Genomic DNA, 17,500 nt, shown 5'->3' on the forward strand with positions numbered 1-17,500 from the left:
CGCCTGCCAGCATTGTTAGCATTAGGGGCCTTGTTTGAAGAACGAGTCAGAATATATTAGATGTTATTCTTATGCAGATAAGTGTAGGAGTATTCAGCAGTGAAGCTCATATACCCCAAAGTCGTTCTTTAAGGTTTCCTTCGCCAAAAAAATTAAGGTTGTTTAAATTCGCCATACTAAATGCAACTAAATGAATGCAAATGCAACTAAATGATCAACAACAAAAGGTTATGTTTTTTTGTCACGCACAATCATAAATTACAATTTGATTTCTGTTCATCTCCGCCACATCGCTCTAAATTCAAGGCACGTTCGGCAAATGACGGTTCCACTTGAAAGACCCAACTAGAGCACACACTCTTATATCAAATTACACCATTTTGATGACATAATTAATGTAAAAGTTCGATGTGATCCCTACCTTCCTTCGCAAAGTTGTCAAATTTTGGAAGCAGAACTTGAATTGCTTCTTCAATTATTGGCACAATCTCCCTCATTTTGGAAGCGCTGAATGTAGGGGTCAAAATTGATCGAATCCGCTTCCAATCTTCATCTCTGGCGCCGAATAGTCCCTTGCTCAGGGGGGCATTGCCCGCTATAAATTCAGGCCTGTTTCTGAATTTGTCAAAATCAGTAACAAGAATCCTCTTGAGGATTTTCAAGTCTGTGACAACTATTGTGGGGTCTCTTCCCAAGAAAAGCTTGTAAACCTTGCCATACTTCCTATTATAGGCCATCAAAGCGTTGTGAAAGCCACCGAATTTGTATAAGGCTTCGTACAGGTTTCCGATGTATGGCAATGGTTTCGGGCCGGGAAGATTAACATGGCTGATTAGAGAATAACTTGAGACTCCCATCCAGTATATAAGTGCTGATGTTACAATGAACAAGCTTATAAACCAAAAATAGCTTGGTAGATGCGCAATCAGGTCAACCATATTGATATTTCTCCCTTTTCTTCGCTTACACCGTCAGTTACACGACCTCGCCACAGATCAGAATAGGCATAAAATGCTTGATCGCACTAGGATTAATTAGGGAAAACAATTGGCGTGCCCAAGACAACCAATTCGGAACTAACAGATGTAAAATAGCTGGACAAGTTTGCAAGATTTCCGAAGGCGGGATAGTTGATTTCAAAGACACCTTGAAATGATGGACGCCAGAACTTAGAAGATTATAAGTTTTCAGTTACTGCAAAAAACAATGGAACGTTGTTACGTGCTTAAAATAACAAAGCCTTTAATCTACAAAATGTGCCATCAGCGCCTTAGTAATTTGAGGGTCTTGTCTGGTGGGAATTTTCTATGGACGTACGAATTAATTTTTTTCCAAAAATATCAGAAGTCAGCGAGGAGTCGCAATATCAGATTCAAAGACGGTGCTTGAAGGTACTTGAGAGGCAATCGTTATTTGTGTAAGCAAGAACCCGTCAACGTGTTACTCGCGGCAGGTTTGTGATCTCTGTTTGACCGCGCTTTCAATTCGTGGTTTTCACGCCACACTATCGTGACGCAAGAAAATTCATCACGAAATCACCAACTATTCATTGACAATGTATGCAGGGTTGGGTTGGCATTGACACCGTGGTTAACTCAATTGTTGAACTTTGCTTCGAGAGATCACTGCTCTTGGTGCCAATTCTCGGGAGCTACCTGTTACCTCGGGGGTACCTCAAGGGTCCCTACAAGGTCCGGTTCTGTTCCTGTTAAAGTTTGTCAACAGTGTGTCAACTATTTATCTGACATTGTTACGTCGTCCAGAGTGGCCTGCTATGCAGACGACACCAAGGTCTTAAAAGCCGATAGACTCAACAAGTGATTGCCCCTACCCTGCAGCAGTAGGCATCACAGTTCGACACGTCTGACACATGATAAATTGTAAAATTCTGACAATCAACAGTCGATGAATCGAGGTACAATGTACAATAAACCGCAAATATTGCAAACATCACAAAGGATATTAGTCTGAACAGTTGAAATATGATGAACAGCAGCGGAATCCAAATTGAAAGTAATTCGTCGAACCTGTGGGCAGGCCTGAAAAGAGTAAAGATATTCCGCTTATAATTGCTTTGTGAATAAGTAAGAGGTGTAATCATCATTTCGATTTTCATCTTTTGAAGTCGTAACTATATAATAGCTTATTTTGAGCCCATCATCACTATGATCCTTATCAACAACAACAACAACAACATCATTATTAGTATTACAAGTCAATTGTCTTTGCCGTCTTCGTTGTCAAACAAACCAAGCCCTCGTGGGGAAAATACGATAAATCGAATCAGGGAAAGCTCAAATGTCGTGTATTTCGCACCTGTGCGTATCATATGGAAGAAAAGATGACTGCTAATGTCAAATATGCATGGTTTTATGATCTATTACCTGGTGAGAAGGAACCGAGCTACGCCGGTAAGAAAGGGATTTGTCACATATGGTTTGGGGGCCGACATTTCTCTCCATCTACGGTCTGAAAGCGTAGCGCTAGTGTAAGCATTCCGCGTGTCGGAATCTCGGGGTGCATCGTCACGGTACGACGCTCTGGCAACGTGTCCAAGAGGTACCGCTGCCGGTTCCAATTTGTATCCTGTATTTTAAGCATTTGGTCTGCGCATGCACAAATTTTCTTGGACCACTAATGATTGCTTTACGTAACACACAATGGCCGTCAGTACTTCCTCAGGGGCACCCAACGTCAATTTTCGGAAAATATCTGTTCGGAAGACGATTTAAAATCTAGAGTTTTCGGAACATTTGTTGTAAAATTTCTTGCTTGCCTGCCTGTGATTCTCGAACATCTAAAAAATGGTATAATTGCCTATTTTTAACCGATTGTTACCCTTAAAAGGTCACCTAGAATTTTCGGGAACCTTTTTTCTGGCCCAAATTTTCGAAAAGGTAAGTTTTGATCCCTATAATTTTCGGATCACTAGACTTTCACCTGGAAAATCCGAACAGATGAAAAAGTTTTAGGAGATAAAAATATGCCTATATCTACCGTTTAAATACCAAAATACGTTTAACTATGCTATATTTAAGTGGTTTGAACTATATTCTCGTTGGATGCCCTTGCTTCCTGACTTGCCGGCGCGCAGTTGCATCGTGTCCCGTGCCAAAACCAGGGTTAAAGGATCATTTAGTTAATCGTGATTAAAAAAGTAATTTGAATGCGAAAGTGTGAAAGTTTTTAAAGTCATTTTGTGATTGCCTTGGTTTTGCAGTGTTGTGCAAAGTATTTTTTCAACCTATGAAAAACGAAAGCAAATGTAACTTTGAGAAAGCTGCATCTAATTGCCTCAAGTACTAATACGGTTTATCGCTCCTTTTCCAACTATTAAAATAAGTCAGAGTAATTCCACCAGTACTGGTCAGCGTGGGTTTTGATTCATAAATATTGGATGTGTCACAATGTTACCAAGGGTGGATCTAGGGGAACCTAAATAATAGCCCTAACCCTCTTCAAAGCATGTATTATACATTTTCTAACATATAAAGATTGGGCTTCCTGTGCATTTTCGTCTGGCATGTGCCCCCCCCCCCCCCCCCCACCCCCTAGCCAAAATCCTAGATCAGCCCTTGGTTACCACTGAACACAAGAAATGCTGGGCATGCGTGCACGCAACTTAACTACGGCTATGGTGAGTACCTAGCTAGAGCAAAATTTACCCAAATTGACATAGTCTTCATCAACGTCAGAAAAGTGTCTATTTTTAGACGAAGGGACCTTAGACGTTTTGTGCCAGCCTTTGATTTGAAATTGAAAACTGGCCACTTAGTTTAATAACTTTCCGCGACGATCAAAAACCAGTCTCGGGGCATCACATCAAGTAGAAATAGCCGGAAGTCGACCTTGATGAGCGGGACGAAAACTTGAAAGGCGAAGAAAAGCCGTCGGAGTCGGTGAATATTTCATTGCATGTGATAATAGTGTACTTAGACACGGTTGTGAATTTGATCCTTGCTTGAAACAGCTGTCTATGGCTGCCAATGAACTAGGCCGGTCTAGGCCAAGAGACAAATATCACTTGAAATCGCCTATAAATATGTTTCCGGAAATTCCCGACTTTTTTCTCTAAATATCTCGATTGTTTCCAAAAATATCCTGATTTTTTTCTAAATATCCCGAAAATATCTGGCTTTATTTCCATAAATAATACAGCAATAACCTAACAAAGTATAAGACAATACAGAAAATTCAACGGCTTGAAAGGCATACAACAAAACTCTAAACAATTTTACTTCAATCCATCCTTTCTATACCCCGCACGGCCCGTATTACTTAGCTCTTATTAACCGAGCAGGAGGTCTGTATGGGAAAATCTTGACCAAGGTCGTGAGTACAGACCGAACGCAGTGAGGTCTGTACACACGAACGAGGTCAAGATTCTCCCATACAGACTGACTAAGCTCGGTTAATAGGATGTTTATTATATGGCAAACAAGAACAATTGAATTCGTTAAATGTAACTGGTTTGTACTAACTGACATTTTGTTTTCGAACGGCGATGAGTGGCGATGAGCTGAACTTAATTCTGTCAAAGTTTGCTCGTCATCCTCTCTTTTGTCATCATGCTGTTTGGCACTTCCATAAATAAATATTGGTAGAAGAAAATACTCAATATTTTTGCATTTTAGTTTGCATCTTCTCGCCGCAAAACATGATGGGAAAATCTAGATGGGAAAATCTAGACCGCGGTCAATATCGATTTCAACCAATCAAATTCGTGAACTTGGTAGTTCCCAGTCCTTGTGAGACAGAGCCATATAATAATTGTTTTAGTATAAATACACAGGTGATTATTTCAAAAAAGATATAAAAAAAAAACGTTTCAACGCGAAAATCATCTTCACTTACAGTGGCAAAACGACTACTGGTAGCCATTTTGTCTGTCGAGGTGATTATCGGCTGATAATCCGAGATAGCGAGCCAATGAGAGCGCGCGATTTCGTATAATCACCTGTGTATTTATACTGAAAGAAAATATTAAATGGAGAATACTGCTGCATGTGATTACTGCGGGCCCATATGGAAGGATTTGCTAATTTTGCTTGAATTTCTGTGGCTGTAAGTAACATTTAACTTAAACATTGGCTATCTTACTCCATTTTTCTGGGAACAAAACGTGACTTCAACAGTTTTCCTCTAAAAAATTCTAAATGTCACAGTTTCTTCTGAATATCCCAAAATCTTCTAAATATCTAAACAAATATTCGGATATTTGAGTCCAGCCTGTGCGCATGTGTGACGTGTCGGCCAACCGGGTTGGTGTTTTTGCTACCTTGTTTTTTCTGGTTTTTGTTTCTTGATTAGACAGTCGGACTCAGGAGATTTACTCCAAGCACAATTATGTTCAAAATAATATTTGCTGCATTTTCATACCTTCTGAGAGCCTTTGAGGTTTCTTTTATTATTAAATGAAGACCCCCAGAAAAAAGTAAAATATTGATATGTAACCAGATGACAGTAATTAATGCTGGTACCCGTCAAGTTTGTGTTGTCTTCCTTCGTCATCTTGGTGAAAACAAGACGAAAGGGTGACACTTGAGCAGAGAAAAAAACTGTGAATGTTATTAACACTGAAAAGTGACATTAAACCAAATAAATCGTTCTCAGATTAGTTAAACTTAATACCTAAACTTTGAACTATCTCCGTCAAGCGTTCGTTGTAATTTTCAGAGCTTGTTTTACTTGCGACTGTGGTCAGCAAGCTGTCTTCGTACTGTGTTTCCAGATTTCTGATTTTTAAAAGGCAACACAATTGTAATTGTTTGCTTCTCAAACAAACACCGTGGGTGTGTGAAAGCTCAGAGACTGGCTTCCAAGTCAAATCAGTGAAACGGTGGATGGTAGACTGCACAAGTTCGTCTGGATAGCGTAGTCGAAAAAATTCCCTTTGAGGCGTTCACATTCCTCGTAAAAAAACCTCCACGTAGACGAGAGCATCTCGTGTCAATGTGGCTATGGTAATGCAGCAGTATTAGGAGAAAGGGAAGCCTGCCATTTTCTTTGAGCCCCATTGTGAAATCGATAGACGGATGACTACTGTTTAATTTCCTCAGGAATTCAGAGGCTATTTTGACATCAGGCATCGCGTTAATTGTATCATCGACGTGGCGTTTGCAAAAGAAAGGCATCTTGTTCTCTTTTTCCAGCTGTTTCTCGATTTTGCACACGAAGGCGTTTGCTATGAGAGGCCCCATCGGTGACTCCATGGCTACACCGTCTACTTGTTCATACAAGTTGCCTTCAAACTGGAAGAGTCGACTTTTAGTGGCAATTCTCAACGTTACTTGCGTCTGCTTTTCCAGTCATCCCATGCATTGAAACTCCATTTTGCCTACTTTCCAAGTCCAGTCCTTTTTGCTTATGCTTTTCGTGTCCTTGGGGTCTTTTATTTGCCTGTTTAGGGTAAGCAGCTTTGTATTGCTCATTTTCGGTTCATTTTAAGTTAGAATAGACGAGACTTTGAAGTGGGTCTTTAATGCCGTACAATCTATTTTACAATTTGGCTTACTATTTGGAAGTTATTAAAAGAAAAGTACGCTAACTACTATTAATAAATGCATCAGTGACGCAAGAGTTTTTGTTCTTACCACATTTTGACGTCTTCTGTGATCTATTCGTGAACAGAATTTTAGAATGAATCTGAAGGATTTGATTTGATCTATAAATCCGATATTATATATATGCGAAAGTTGACTAAATGGCAAGGTGGTTTATAATTAGCTGGCCAACCCGCCCAAATATCATTTATGTCTTTGTTCGGTTGAGTAGTGATGTATATTGAGTCAGGGCCGTTATATCTCTCACTTCTTGTTGTTAGGAGAGCGCGCCACGACTTTAACAACAACAGGGTCACGTGGTTGTAAAATAGTAGCAGCACGGAACTTCAGTTCCTTTGTGGTATCTTCTCTTTTCTCAAATTTGACCCTCTGTAGGATTTGAACCAGTGCCATCTTGAGCTCCAGCTGCGCCATTCTGATTCCAATACACTGCTTCGGTCCCAGGCCAAATGGTATGTACGCGAATGCTGGACGCTTTTTGACTAACTCTGGAAGGAAGCGATCTGGGTCGAACCTCTCAGGCTGCAAGAAGAAAGGATTCTTGTTATCCTCAACCCCGAATTACTTTTTGTTCTTATTACACTAACAATAGCTTTCTCGCACAAGCAAAAGTGCTCCATGCAGCGCTACTGGAAACCTAAACTATATAGAGATTGTTATAAGTGCAAACTCACAAACATTATTTCCTCCTGTTGTAAGGGAGTGGTGGTTTCCTTTGACCAAAACCTCTTCGTGAAGACATCCCTACTTAAGTGTTATATTTGGTTGGTTTAAACGATTCGTTTGCTCTTTATTTAATCTGAAAACTAGATTATTCCTTGGTGATGCCAGGTGATTGGTAATCCCCTCTATGAGCTCTACTCAATGGTTCCTGTCTTACATGTCCCGGCGCTTTAAATTGGTTTGCAAGGTCATTATTTTTTATATCATACCTCCGGCCAATATTCAGGATTCCGGTGAATAACGAATGCAGGAATATTGACGCATACTCCGGCAGGAAATTCAACTCCTTCAATTACACAGGTCTCCATGCATTGACGGACGTTGATGTAACCAACTGTGGCCAAGCGGAGCACTTCGCAGATGACGCGTTCAAGATATTCCAGGCTCTGTACAAATTTGTAAGTGGACTCGTTATCTCGTGACTTCACAGCGTCGTCTATTTCACGAATCAGCTTATCCTGCACGTCTGGATGATGTGCTAAGTAGAACGCAGTAAACGCCAGGGTGGCTGCAGCAGTCTCCGAACCCGCAGCGAAGAATACAATACACTGACCGATGATTTCTTCGTCAGTCAATTTCTTAACTTCGTTGTTTCCAGTCACCAGTTCTGCCTCTAACATAAGCTGTACCAGGTCTCTGCGACCGGGCAGTCCACTTCTTCGAAGATCCAGTACGTTTTTTGCCAGTTTCGCTAAATACGGGACGTGCTGAATGGGATTTAAGTGAAAGATCTTTCTTACTTGGCGAAAGAAAGGAAACATGGTGATGGCCGGAACATACATTGGCACATTAAACACTGTTAAGATCTTCTCCACCAGCTCAGGATCCGGGTTGGTTTGGAAGTCTGTTTGAAGTCCAAAACCAGCGTTAAGGATCACGTCAAACGTAAACTGACCAAAGACCTTGGAAACGTCTACACTCTTATCTGGTATAAATAGAAACATATGTTGTTATTTCTTGATGAATTTGCTTGTGAGGTACTCGCTGATCTGTCGGGCCCATAATAAATACACTTCCTTTTGCCAGCTTAGTGCCTATGAGTTTATTTGTACTATATTAATTTCGGCAATTTACGGTGCATTCAAGTTGATGACAAAGAAATGAAAGGCAAGTTGGTGCACGTTAAGGTAGAAAATAGTCACGAAAACAGATCAAAGGGGTTGGTATTCCCTCTGATTTCATCCGCTTGCTCATCCATGACTCCGTTTAACATATAGGCGCCATCATAGACTGCTAGCAGTCTCTTCTAAGCCAGTCGAACCTCCAGCTTTTAAAGTTACGCAAGCGAGCTGAGGGTAGAATGATGATAGATAATGCAGCCTACATCTCGCTCTATCCTCGTTCTCCCCTCGGTTCCATTGCGGGATCGACTGAACTCAGATTACACGATCTCTTCCTCAACTGATCGATTATTCTTCATCGTCAGTTTACTCAAAATGAAGTATTATCCTCCCTTTAGATTACTCTGTCCCACGACTTGTGGTAGCAGATAAAAAGAAAAAAAGTAAAAAGTGTTCCTGGAGGGCATTTGAACTCGGAGCACCCACTTTGAAGAAACTGTTTGTATCTACTTAACCACTGAAGATCAACTGCCTAGTAAGTATGCCGATTATTTACCAAAAATAAGAAGTATGAAATCATTGCTGAATAACTGTTAAGTCTAAGGCTTGATTTTAAAATGGTTAGCTTTTTCTTAATGTTTGGTAACCGATATTTTTCAGAGTGTAATCTTGCTTCTTACCGGGTGTCAATACACGTTTACAGAGCCATTTGGAAGAAAACATTATTAACATTAAAAACAAATGACATCCTCGCAGTTAATGATGTGGTAGTCTACTGCAGTAATGGTTAACTAAAGGGGTAATTAATCAAACGTTCCCAGGTTCTAGTCCAGAACGAGTTACTGCGATTTTCATAATTCTGCGGAATCTCACTTCAAGCACCAACGGCCAAACTGTGTTTTGGCTTCCATCAATCAAACGAAATCAGTCGATGCGAGAAATAACCTACCATCAACGTCCTTGGTTCTCACGGTACATTCGTACTTCGAGGGGCGGAATGCGATGGAATATGAGTTGAATCCTTTTACTGAAAAACCTCTAAAAAGTTATCATAATGGTATTCGAGCTGTGAACAAAAAGTTCAATCACTTTCCGGAGGCGGACTCGATCTTCCCGGCTATGTTCGGAAATTTGATTGATGGAAGCCAAAAGTAGTTTGGCGCTTAGCGCTTGAAAGTGAGGTCCGCAGAATTATGAAAACACAGTAAAAAAATATGTTTATGTCCCATGATGCCTATCAAGCTTTCAGTGTCGAAAATGAACGATAATTCTTCACTTGGAACAAATTGACAATTAAGAATAATCCTTCAATTGAGGGAGAGGCTTGGTTGACTCAGAAAAGACTGCTGCTAGCAGTCTACTTGCGCAATCACAGAAACGAAATGTGGTCAGTGCTGTCTTGTTATGTCGATGCATTTAACTCGATGTCTAAACTGCGAGAAAATGAAGCATAATTCATACAGTAAATTGAAGACAATCGATGTCAAAAGTTGAATGTTTTAACGTCCCTGTTGTTTACCTTACCTCCTATCCTTGTCTTTTTAATAACCCACTGAAAAAAAATGTTGTTTAAGGATGCAATAGGTTGTCACTGCTTATACAAATCGCTTTATTGAATTTCTTTCTTAGAAATATCAGTGATGCAGGGCTGTCAACCCCAAAACTCTTCAAATATTGAGAATTGATAGGAATGGGATGATAGTTGACGCCATAACACTTGTGACTTCATTTTGGTGACGTCATGTTACGTCTTTTACGCAAAAAAAATGCACGTTCACTCCATTTGACATATGATATTTGCCTTTACAAATTGGAAATCAAACGTTAAAAGTCCTAAAAACTCCCTCTGAAGAGAAGTAAAATTAATCGACATCTTCAATCTCTATAGACTGCAAAACAGTCGTTTTCTTCTCTTTTCGGAAGGTGCGAAGCGCCGTAAGCTTGATCCTCGCTTGTGTAGGGAGTCTCTCCCCATTGTCCCTCGCCGTTTTTATACTCGCGTGAACTCTTTCGTTCGAATATTGCCAGGGCGCTCGCGTTCGCAAAAAATACGACTGTTTTGAAACCTACGATCTCTACGATTTGACACAAGTACACAAGACCTCTCGCAACCGAGGCAAAAAGTTAAAAAGCGCACGAAAAAGATGTCGTTGGCATTGTAACATTTAATTTCATTGCTTTATTTTCTTCCAATCACATTATCCGTCAGTAGCAACCAACGGTTTACCGAGGTTTATGAAACGTTCGAACAGGCCATTTCCGTGTGGGGAATAGGAATAGATAGCCCACACTGTCCCAATTCAACTCTTGTCCTTTAATTCCCGAAGGATATAAGTCTTCACAGATTCTCACTAGTAAATCGAAATCTCTCCAAAAAAATACTAATCCAAAAAACATTTATATAATATTTCAAAGCTCAAAGATTCTATTGTTCTGGCACACCCTACATTAACATGATATGATTGATTGGATCAAGACCCGATGGAAATCCAATTACAGAAACTATTAACAATTTCGCCAAACATCAACAAACCTTAATAATGAGCCTAACAATGAGTACTAAATTTAAAATGGATATATAATTGATCCTATTTCCGACACACTCCCCCATGTGCTTTCTCTGGGGAAGCACATGTAAGTCCAAGAAAAAGAATCTACAAGAAACTTGGGGAATACTATAATGACTCAAAGAACAATGACTGGCATCAGTGAACATAATTCTAGCACTGTTCTCAAAATTTATCTGCATGAACTGCATCCCGAATTCGTAGGCCCGCAGCAATTGCTGCATCTCGTCGTGGTCGGAATACTGAAGCCTCTGCACGCAGCTGCGTTGGTGACTTTGATGTCTGCATTTGGTGGTCACATGTAAGTTCCAGAGGGTATAGATGCTGAATTGGCCTCTCTAGATGTGTCTTTCCGGCCCGCAACTTCACGCTCGGACTACGTTGTCTTTTCCTTCATAGAGTTGCTCCACTATTCCGAGAGGCCACTTGCCACGATTCGTATCCTCTGATCGTATGATCACCACATCTCCCACCTTCAAAGAGGTTGTTTGACCTTTCAGATTAAGATTGTGTCGCTCTCGGAGTGCAGTGAGATATTCCCGCGTCCAGCGTTTCCACAGTGCGTCTTTGCAAGCTCTGATATGCTTCGCTCGTTTGCGTAGATCGACGTCGGCCTCTCTCCATGGCTCTTGCTCGGGCAGAAGATTGGACTTCGAGAACAGAAAACTAGCTTGCGTGATAAGCGGAAGCTGAACGTCGTCTTCAACATAAGAGAATGGGCGTCGGTTGAGTTGAGTCTCCACTAGACCTAACCCACCCTAACCCTAACCAGTACGACATCACAGAGCTCGGACCAGGACAGCATACCGCCACCAACGGTTTTATAGAAAGCACTTTTAAAGAGGCCTACTAAACGCTCGAATTGGCCACTCCACCAGGGTGCTCTGCTCAAGTTGAATCTCCAATGGATTTTCTCCGCTGCTAGGTATCCTTGGAGCTGCTCATCTCTCTGAACCTTCTTTAGCCATTTTTCCGCGCCAATAAAGGTCCGCCCGTTGTCAGAGTAGATAACCGAAGGTCTTCCATGACGTGCAATCAAGCGTTTCAAACTTCCGAGAAATGTTTCAGTCTCCAGGTTCGGCAAAACTTCTAGGTACAGAGCTCTTGTCAAGCTGCAAGCGAACAAAACTAAGTACGCTTTCCCTTCTTGCCGTGAAGACTTGCGGTACTTTATAGGCCCGGCGAAATCTACTCCCACTACTTCAAATATACCAGCTGCCTTTGTTCTCTCTTGTGGTAGAAGGCCTGGTGGTGGTTTGGCTAACGCAACAGCTTCGAATCTTTTACATCCATAGCACTTCTTCACAGTTCTTTTTACGAGTCGTCTGAGAAGAGGAATCCAAAATTTCTCTCTGATTCTTGCCATGGTGAGACCAACTCCCCCATGAAGTGTGGTATTGTGAGCTTGTTGAACGATCTTCTCGGCAAGGATAGTGGAATCTGGTATATAAATTGGATAGTCGCTCTGCAGCCGCCCTCTGCACTCTAATAGTCCGTCATCATTCTTTTGCAGGTTCAATGTCAATCTATCTTTCTCCATGCCTTTAGCTCCACGTGCTTGGACTCGACGTACCCAGAAAAGCTCTTGGTTTTTTATTTCTTCAGTTGTGAGTGGACCATTGATTCTTTGAGGTTTTGACTTCTTTGCGTTGTCAATGAACCGCCTTATACACGCACAGACTCGCAGAGTTCGCCAATAGGAAGTCTTGGAGAGGAGGTCATCAAGTTCATCATTCGCGTCTACGGCGAGGGCAAACAGCTCTTTTGTAGGCTTCACTTCTGCATTTGATTCTGTTGTAGGTGTGGTTACTATATCAGGAGGCCAATTTGTAGGGTCTGCTAGCCAGGTCGGCCCTTTCCACCACAACTGATTTCCCTCGGTGAGCATCCCACCTCTACTGGCATAGTCTGCGGGTTTGTCTTTGGTAGGCACATGCCGCCACGTTACATTGTTGTGGTCACGAATTTTCCGCACACGGTTGGCTACAAATTGCTTGTAATCCCCATTTCCGCGTATCCAATGAAGTGCTACGGTGCTGTCCAACCAGCAATGTAGGGAGGTTACTGGAAAACCTTGAAGTGCATCCAGAGCATTTGTAATGAGGTTTACCGCCATGTGGCCAGAGACTAGTTCTCGCCGGGGTATGGTCAGCCCTTGTTTGCCCAATCTTGCTTTCGCCGTCACCAATCCTTGACTTTCTGACGATGAGTATGTGACGACAGCATATACGACTGCTGCAACACCCCTTCCGCTAGCATCTCCGAAAGCATGGAGCTTAATTCCCTCGATAGATTCTCTAATAGGTGTCAGCGATCTTGGACAGTTGATTCTCTGGGGCAATGAATTCTCCCCTCTTTTTCCACTGGCGAGTCGCATTTTTTGTCACAGGCATCACGGTATAACAGCTTCCTTTGAAGTGTGATTGGAGCCACAAGTCCAAGAGGATCGTAGATCTTGGCAACCTTTCCCAGAATGCCTCTTTTTGTTGGCGAGGAAGCATCGACTGGAAACGTGATTCCATAGTCGTCGGTGGACTTGTCCCATTTCAAACCAAGCAGGCCACATTCTCTTGGTTTTACTCCTAACTGTTGCTTTGCATAGCTTAAGTCGTCGTCGCAGTCGGCTGTTGGATCATCTTCCAAAGCTTTTACCTTAGAGTGCCACTTGTGAAGGTGAAAAGCAGCTTGACTAAAGATATTGATGGTTTCGATCTTCTTCTCCTTGACGTCTGCGGTGGTCGCTCCTCCCATCAGAAGGTCATCCACGTATAACTCATGCTCAATCTCTCCCACGCGTTCTGGGTGCTCAGCACGGCAGGTATCTAAATGATGTCGCATCACGTCACTAAGTAAGAAAGGTGAAGGCCCCAACCCAAACAGTGCCCTGGTAAACCTGTATGTGCGTACTTGATGAGGGTCCTCATTACTTAACCAATGGAAACGAAGAGCGTCTTTATCCTCTGGGCGAATACGCACTTGGAGGAATGCCTTTTGAATGTCTCCGGCAAGGGCTACTGTGTAGAATCTTCCTCGTAAAAGCACCTTCCATAGTTGATTCTGTAACGGCGGTCCGATTTCAAGACAGTCATTAAGAGAGGGTGCTGACTCGTATGCTCTTGCAGATGCGTCGTATACGATTCTCAGTTTCGTAGACTCTGCACTTTCTCTCAGGACGGGCTTGTGGGGTGTGTAAAATTCGCGCCCTTTTGGTTCCATGCTAGCTTCTTCAATAATTCCTTCTGTTAGCTGCTCCTGCATGATGGCATGGTAGTTTTCTAGCTGCCCCACTCTCTTTGGTCGCTGTATAAGGCTTGAAAGTCGTTTAAGACTTCCTGATTTATTTGATGGTAATGGCTGGTGGTCACCTTTCCATGGACGTCCACTTTCATACCATCCCTCAGGGCTGCGCTGAAGCTGTTCCAGGAACTCTGCGTGCACCACGCTCTGGTCTCCACTAGGTGGGTCTGCGATTCCTAGGACATCCATGCGGCATAGATCCTTGTAGTCACTTGGCATAGTATGGGCCAGAAACATACTATCCACATCTCCTCCAGTCCCTGGGGACATAATGGTCCACCCAAATTTAGTGTATTCAGCAACTGGTTCGCCAACTGCTCCAGTTCTCTGAGGCTCGCAAGTCTTGAGCTTGGCATAGCTGCTTGCTGCTAGTATTACGTGCACAGGGAGTAGACTCTTAGTATCGGTGTCCTCCATGTGTACGCCTCTCAGATGCTGGTATCTTGCAATAGTCTCCTTATAGTTGGGATTTTCCACTGATAGAAGTTCCTGTCGTTCAACTCTAGTCACATTCACTGGCAAGGTATAACTTCCTCTGGTATCACTCACGATTACGTCATAAATTTTGCTCTTTCTGGTTACAACTCCAACTATAGTTTGGACACGGCGAACAAGGGTACGAGCTGGGGTTAACTTTAAGCGGTCCAGTAGGTAGCCTGAAGCGTAGGAAACGGTTGCTCCTGTATCTAGTAATGCCCTGCACACCACGTCATTCACATTCACAACAACTATAGGATGGCAGACCCTCTCTCCCCCTTGCGTTGCTGTCAGAGCCACCCCATCGCTGACTGCCGCTTGAACACTGGTAGACGTCCTATCGCCAATTGAAGAATGATGCCTTTGTTTGCAATGAATGCATGTTGCTCGACTTCGGCACTGCGATGCGTTATGCTGTGCTTTGATGCAGTTGAAACATAAGCGTTTGGTTTGTAAAATTCCACGACGCTCTGCTGGAGACTTTACGCGCTCACATTCCCACGATTTGTGAGTCACGCCATCGCAATAAACACACGTGTGTCGTCCCGCGGGATCCTGATCGTGGGCGTAGAAACTTCTATAGCGTGGCGAACGCGAGGGTGCCGACGAAAACTTCCCGTTCGCGTTTCCTGATCAGTGATGGTTCGGTCGGATGGATTTCTTTCCATTCCTCTAAAGCTTGTAGTAACTGAGAAAATCCCCAGTCTTGCCAGCCAACTTTTCCTCTTACAAGTTCGGATTTGATCCCAGGTAATTTGTCGAGAATGCCACGCACCATTGATAAATTGATCAATGACTGGCAAAATTTATGAATCTTGCTTGGCTGGGAACCAGTTATTACAGGCAAAGAATTAATATTATCGATATATGCTCTGATGATTTCGCTTGTGTTTCCGTAGTTAGTCTTGAGAATATTCTTTGCCCGTTCGTATCCTTCAGAACTGCATGGCAACCCGTCGATTGGTTCGCAAACGTGACCTTCAAGGAGCTCTTTCAGATGAGCAAACTTTGTAACAGCCGGCAATTCGGATGCGTCGATTTCCGCTTCAAATTTGTTCCAGAAAGAGAGCCATTTTTTATACGTTCCATCATACTTTGTAATAATTAGCTTTGGTAATTTGACATTGCTCTTCGATGATTGCTTTATTGTGGCTGATTCTAATTTAGCTTTTTTCTCGAGTTTAAGCTTCTCGAATTTAAGCTCGCTTTTCAGGCGTTTATCGTTCTCTTTTTCCATGGCAGACTCTTCGAGGTGGCGAGTCAGGCTCAAAATTTCCGTGTCTGCTTGCTCAATGCGTTGTTCAACTTCACCTCCCCGATTTTTCCTCGTTCTCTAACGTTTCTCCACTCATAAGTTTTTCCTTTTCGATGTTCAACCTCAGCTCCTCGATTGATGCGACGACCTTTCTCAGTGTCTCTCTGTGGCGCATGATTTTTTCTACGTTAGCCTTCTCGACGATCGAAGCAGTCTTCGAGCATGTCAGCGTCAACAGTTGAAATTCAGCGTTTAGTTTCTTGATATTTTCTTCCATGTTACAACAAATAAGATTGAAGAGTCCCGCCGGAGGTGCCACTTGTGTGGGGAATAGTTAACAATTATTCCATAAGCGCGCGTTGGATATGAGATGGTAAATAGCCAACGAGGCGCGTAGCGCCGAGTTGGCTATAACCAGTCTCATATCCAACAAGCGCGAATGGAATAATTGTTTTATTAAATTCCTTCAACTCCAAAAATTTGGAAGTACGAAATACGAGCGGAAAAAGCGAGCAAATCCGAGCGAAATCGAAAAAAACTTGATGAGAACTGATGCGTTGTTGTGTAATACCTTGTTGTCAGACAGACGCAGGCTCATCACAAAAACATTTCTTGCCTTTTCGCGTACTTCTAAAGGTCGGAATTGATCCAAACTTTCCACACAAAAAGTTTTTTTTCTCCTTTTTGGCTTTATTCAAAAAGAAATTTGGCATTCCGACGAAAACATTTTCAGTTTAGCAACGCTTAACGCAATCATTTACCATATAAGGTCAAACCAAGGTATATGAGCTGATAACCGAGATTGAGTGAACCAATCAGAGCACGCGAAATGCATTATCCGAGGTTGAGAATTTAATAAGAATAGATAGCCCACACTGTCCCAATTCAACTCTTGTCCTTTAATTCCCGAAGTATATAAGTCTTCACAGATTCTCACTAGTAGATCGAAATCACTCCAAAAAAAAACTAATCCAAAAAACATCTATATAATATTTCAAAGCTCAAAGATTCTATTGTTCTGGCACACCCTAGATTAACATGATATGATTGATTGGATCAAGACCCGATGGAAATCCGATTACAGAAACTATTAAGAATTTCACCAAACATCAACAAACCTTAATAATGAGCCTAACAATGAGTACTAAATTTAAAATGGATATGCAATTGATCCTATTTCCGACATCCGAGTTCATGTCTGCCTCCTCTTCAAAGCGAATTTAAGTGCGAAGTTTTTGTGATGGTAATTAGTTCTACTTTACATATGAATAGACCAATTCGGCTATAACGCAATGTTGAACCCAATTCAAATCTCTCGGGGTTAAGATTCTTTGTGTATTGCATTTGCATGATAATGTAGCATTCATGTGCAAATATCTGGAACAAAACGTTTCATTCCCAAAGGATCTGAATTAGATGCAACATTGAGTTAGCAGAATTGGTCTATGAAGACTAATTTTCGTAAGAAATACTTCGCACTTAGACTCGCTCAGAAGAGGAGGCAGACATGAACTCGGAAATTCACTACATGCACAAATCCCATAATACACCTCTTTT

At 42.1% G+C, this 17,500-nt stretch overlaps 2 protein-coding genes across 2 annotated transcripts in view; both read right to left on the reverse strand.

The window, feature by feature from the left end:
* LOC138041512 (cytochrome P450 3A21-like) overlaps positions 1-1,258 on the reverse strand; it is a 7,780-nt gene extending 6,522 nt beyond the window's left edge. Inside the window, exon 1 of the mRNA XM_068887258.1 lies at positions 422-1,258. Coding sequence (XP_068743359.1) covers positions 422-938 — 517 coding nt within the window. The 5' untranslated portion in view covers positions 939-1,258. The remainder of the gene's footprint in view (positions 1-421) is intronic.
* A 5,206-nt stretch (positions 1,259-6,464) lies between these two features.
* The window catches only part of LOC138041535 (cytochrome P450 3A2-like), a 12,744-nt gene continuing 1,708 nt past the window's right edge, over positions 6,465-17,500 (reverse strand). The window contains exons 2-3 of the mRNA XM_068887278.1: positions 7,496-8,211; positions 6,465-7,085 (exon numbers count right to left, since the gene is read on the reverse strand). Coding sequence (XP_068743379.1) covers positions 6,807-7,085; positions 7,496-8,211 — 995 coding nt within the window. The 3' untranslated portion in view covers positions 6,465-6,806. The remainder of the gene's footprint in view (positions 7,086-7,495; positions 8,212-17,500) is intronic.

The sequence above is a fragment of the Montipora capricornis genome, chromosome 1 (assembly GCF_036669925.1).
Source record: "Montipora capricornis isolate CH-2021 chromosome 1, ASM3666992v2, whole genome shotgun sequence".
NCBI classification, from domain to species: Eukaryota; Metazoa; Cnidaria; class Anthozoa; order Scleractinia; family Acroporidae; genus Montipora; species Montipora capricornis.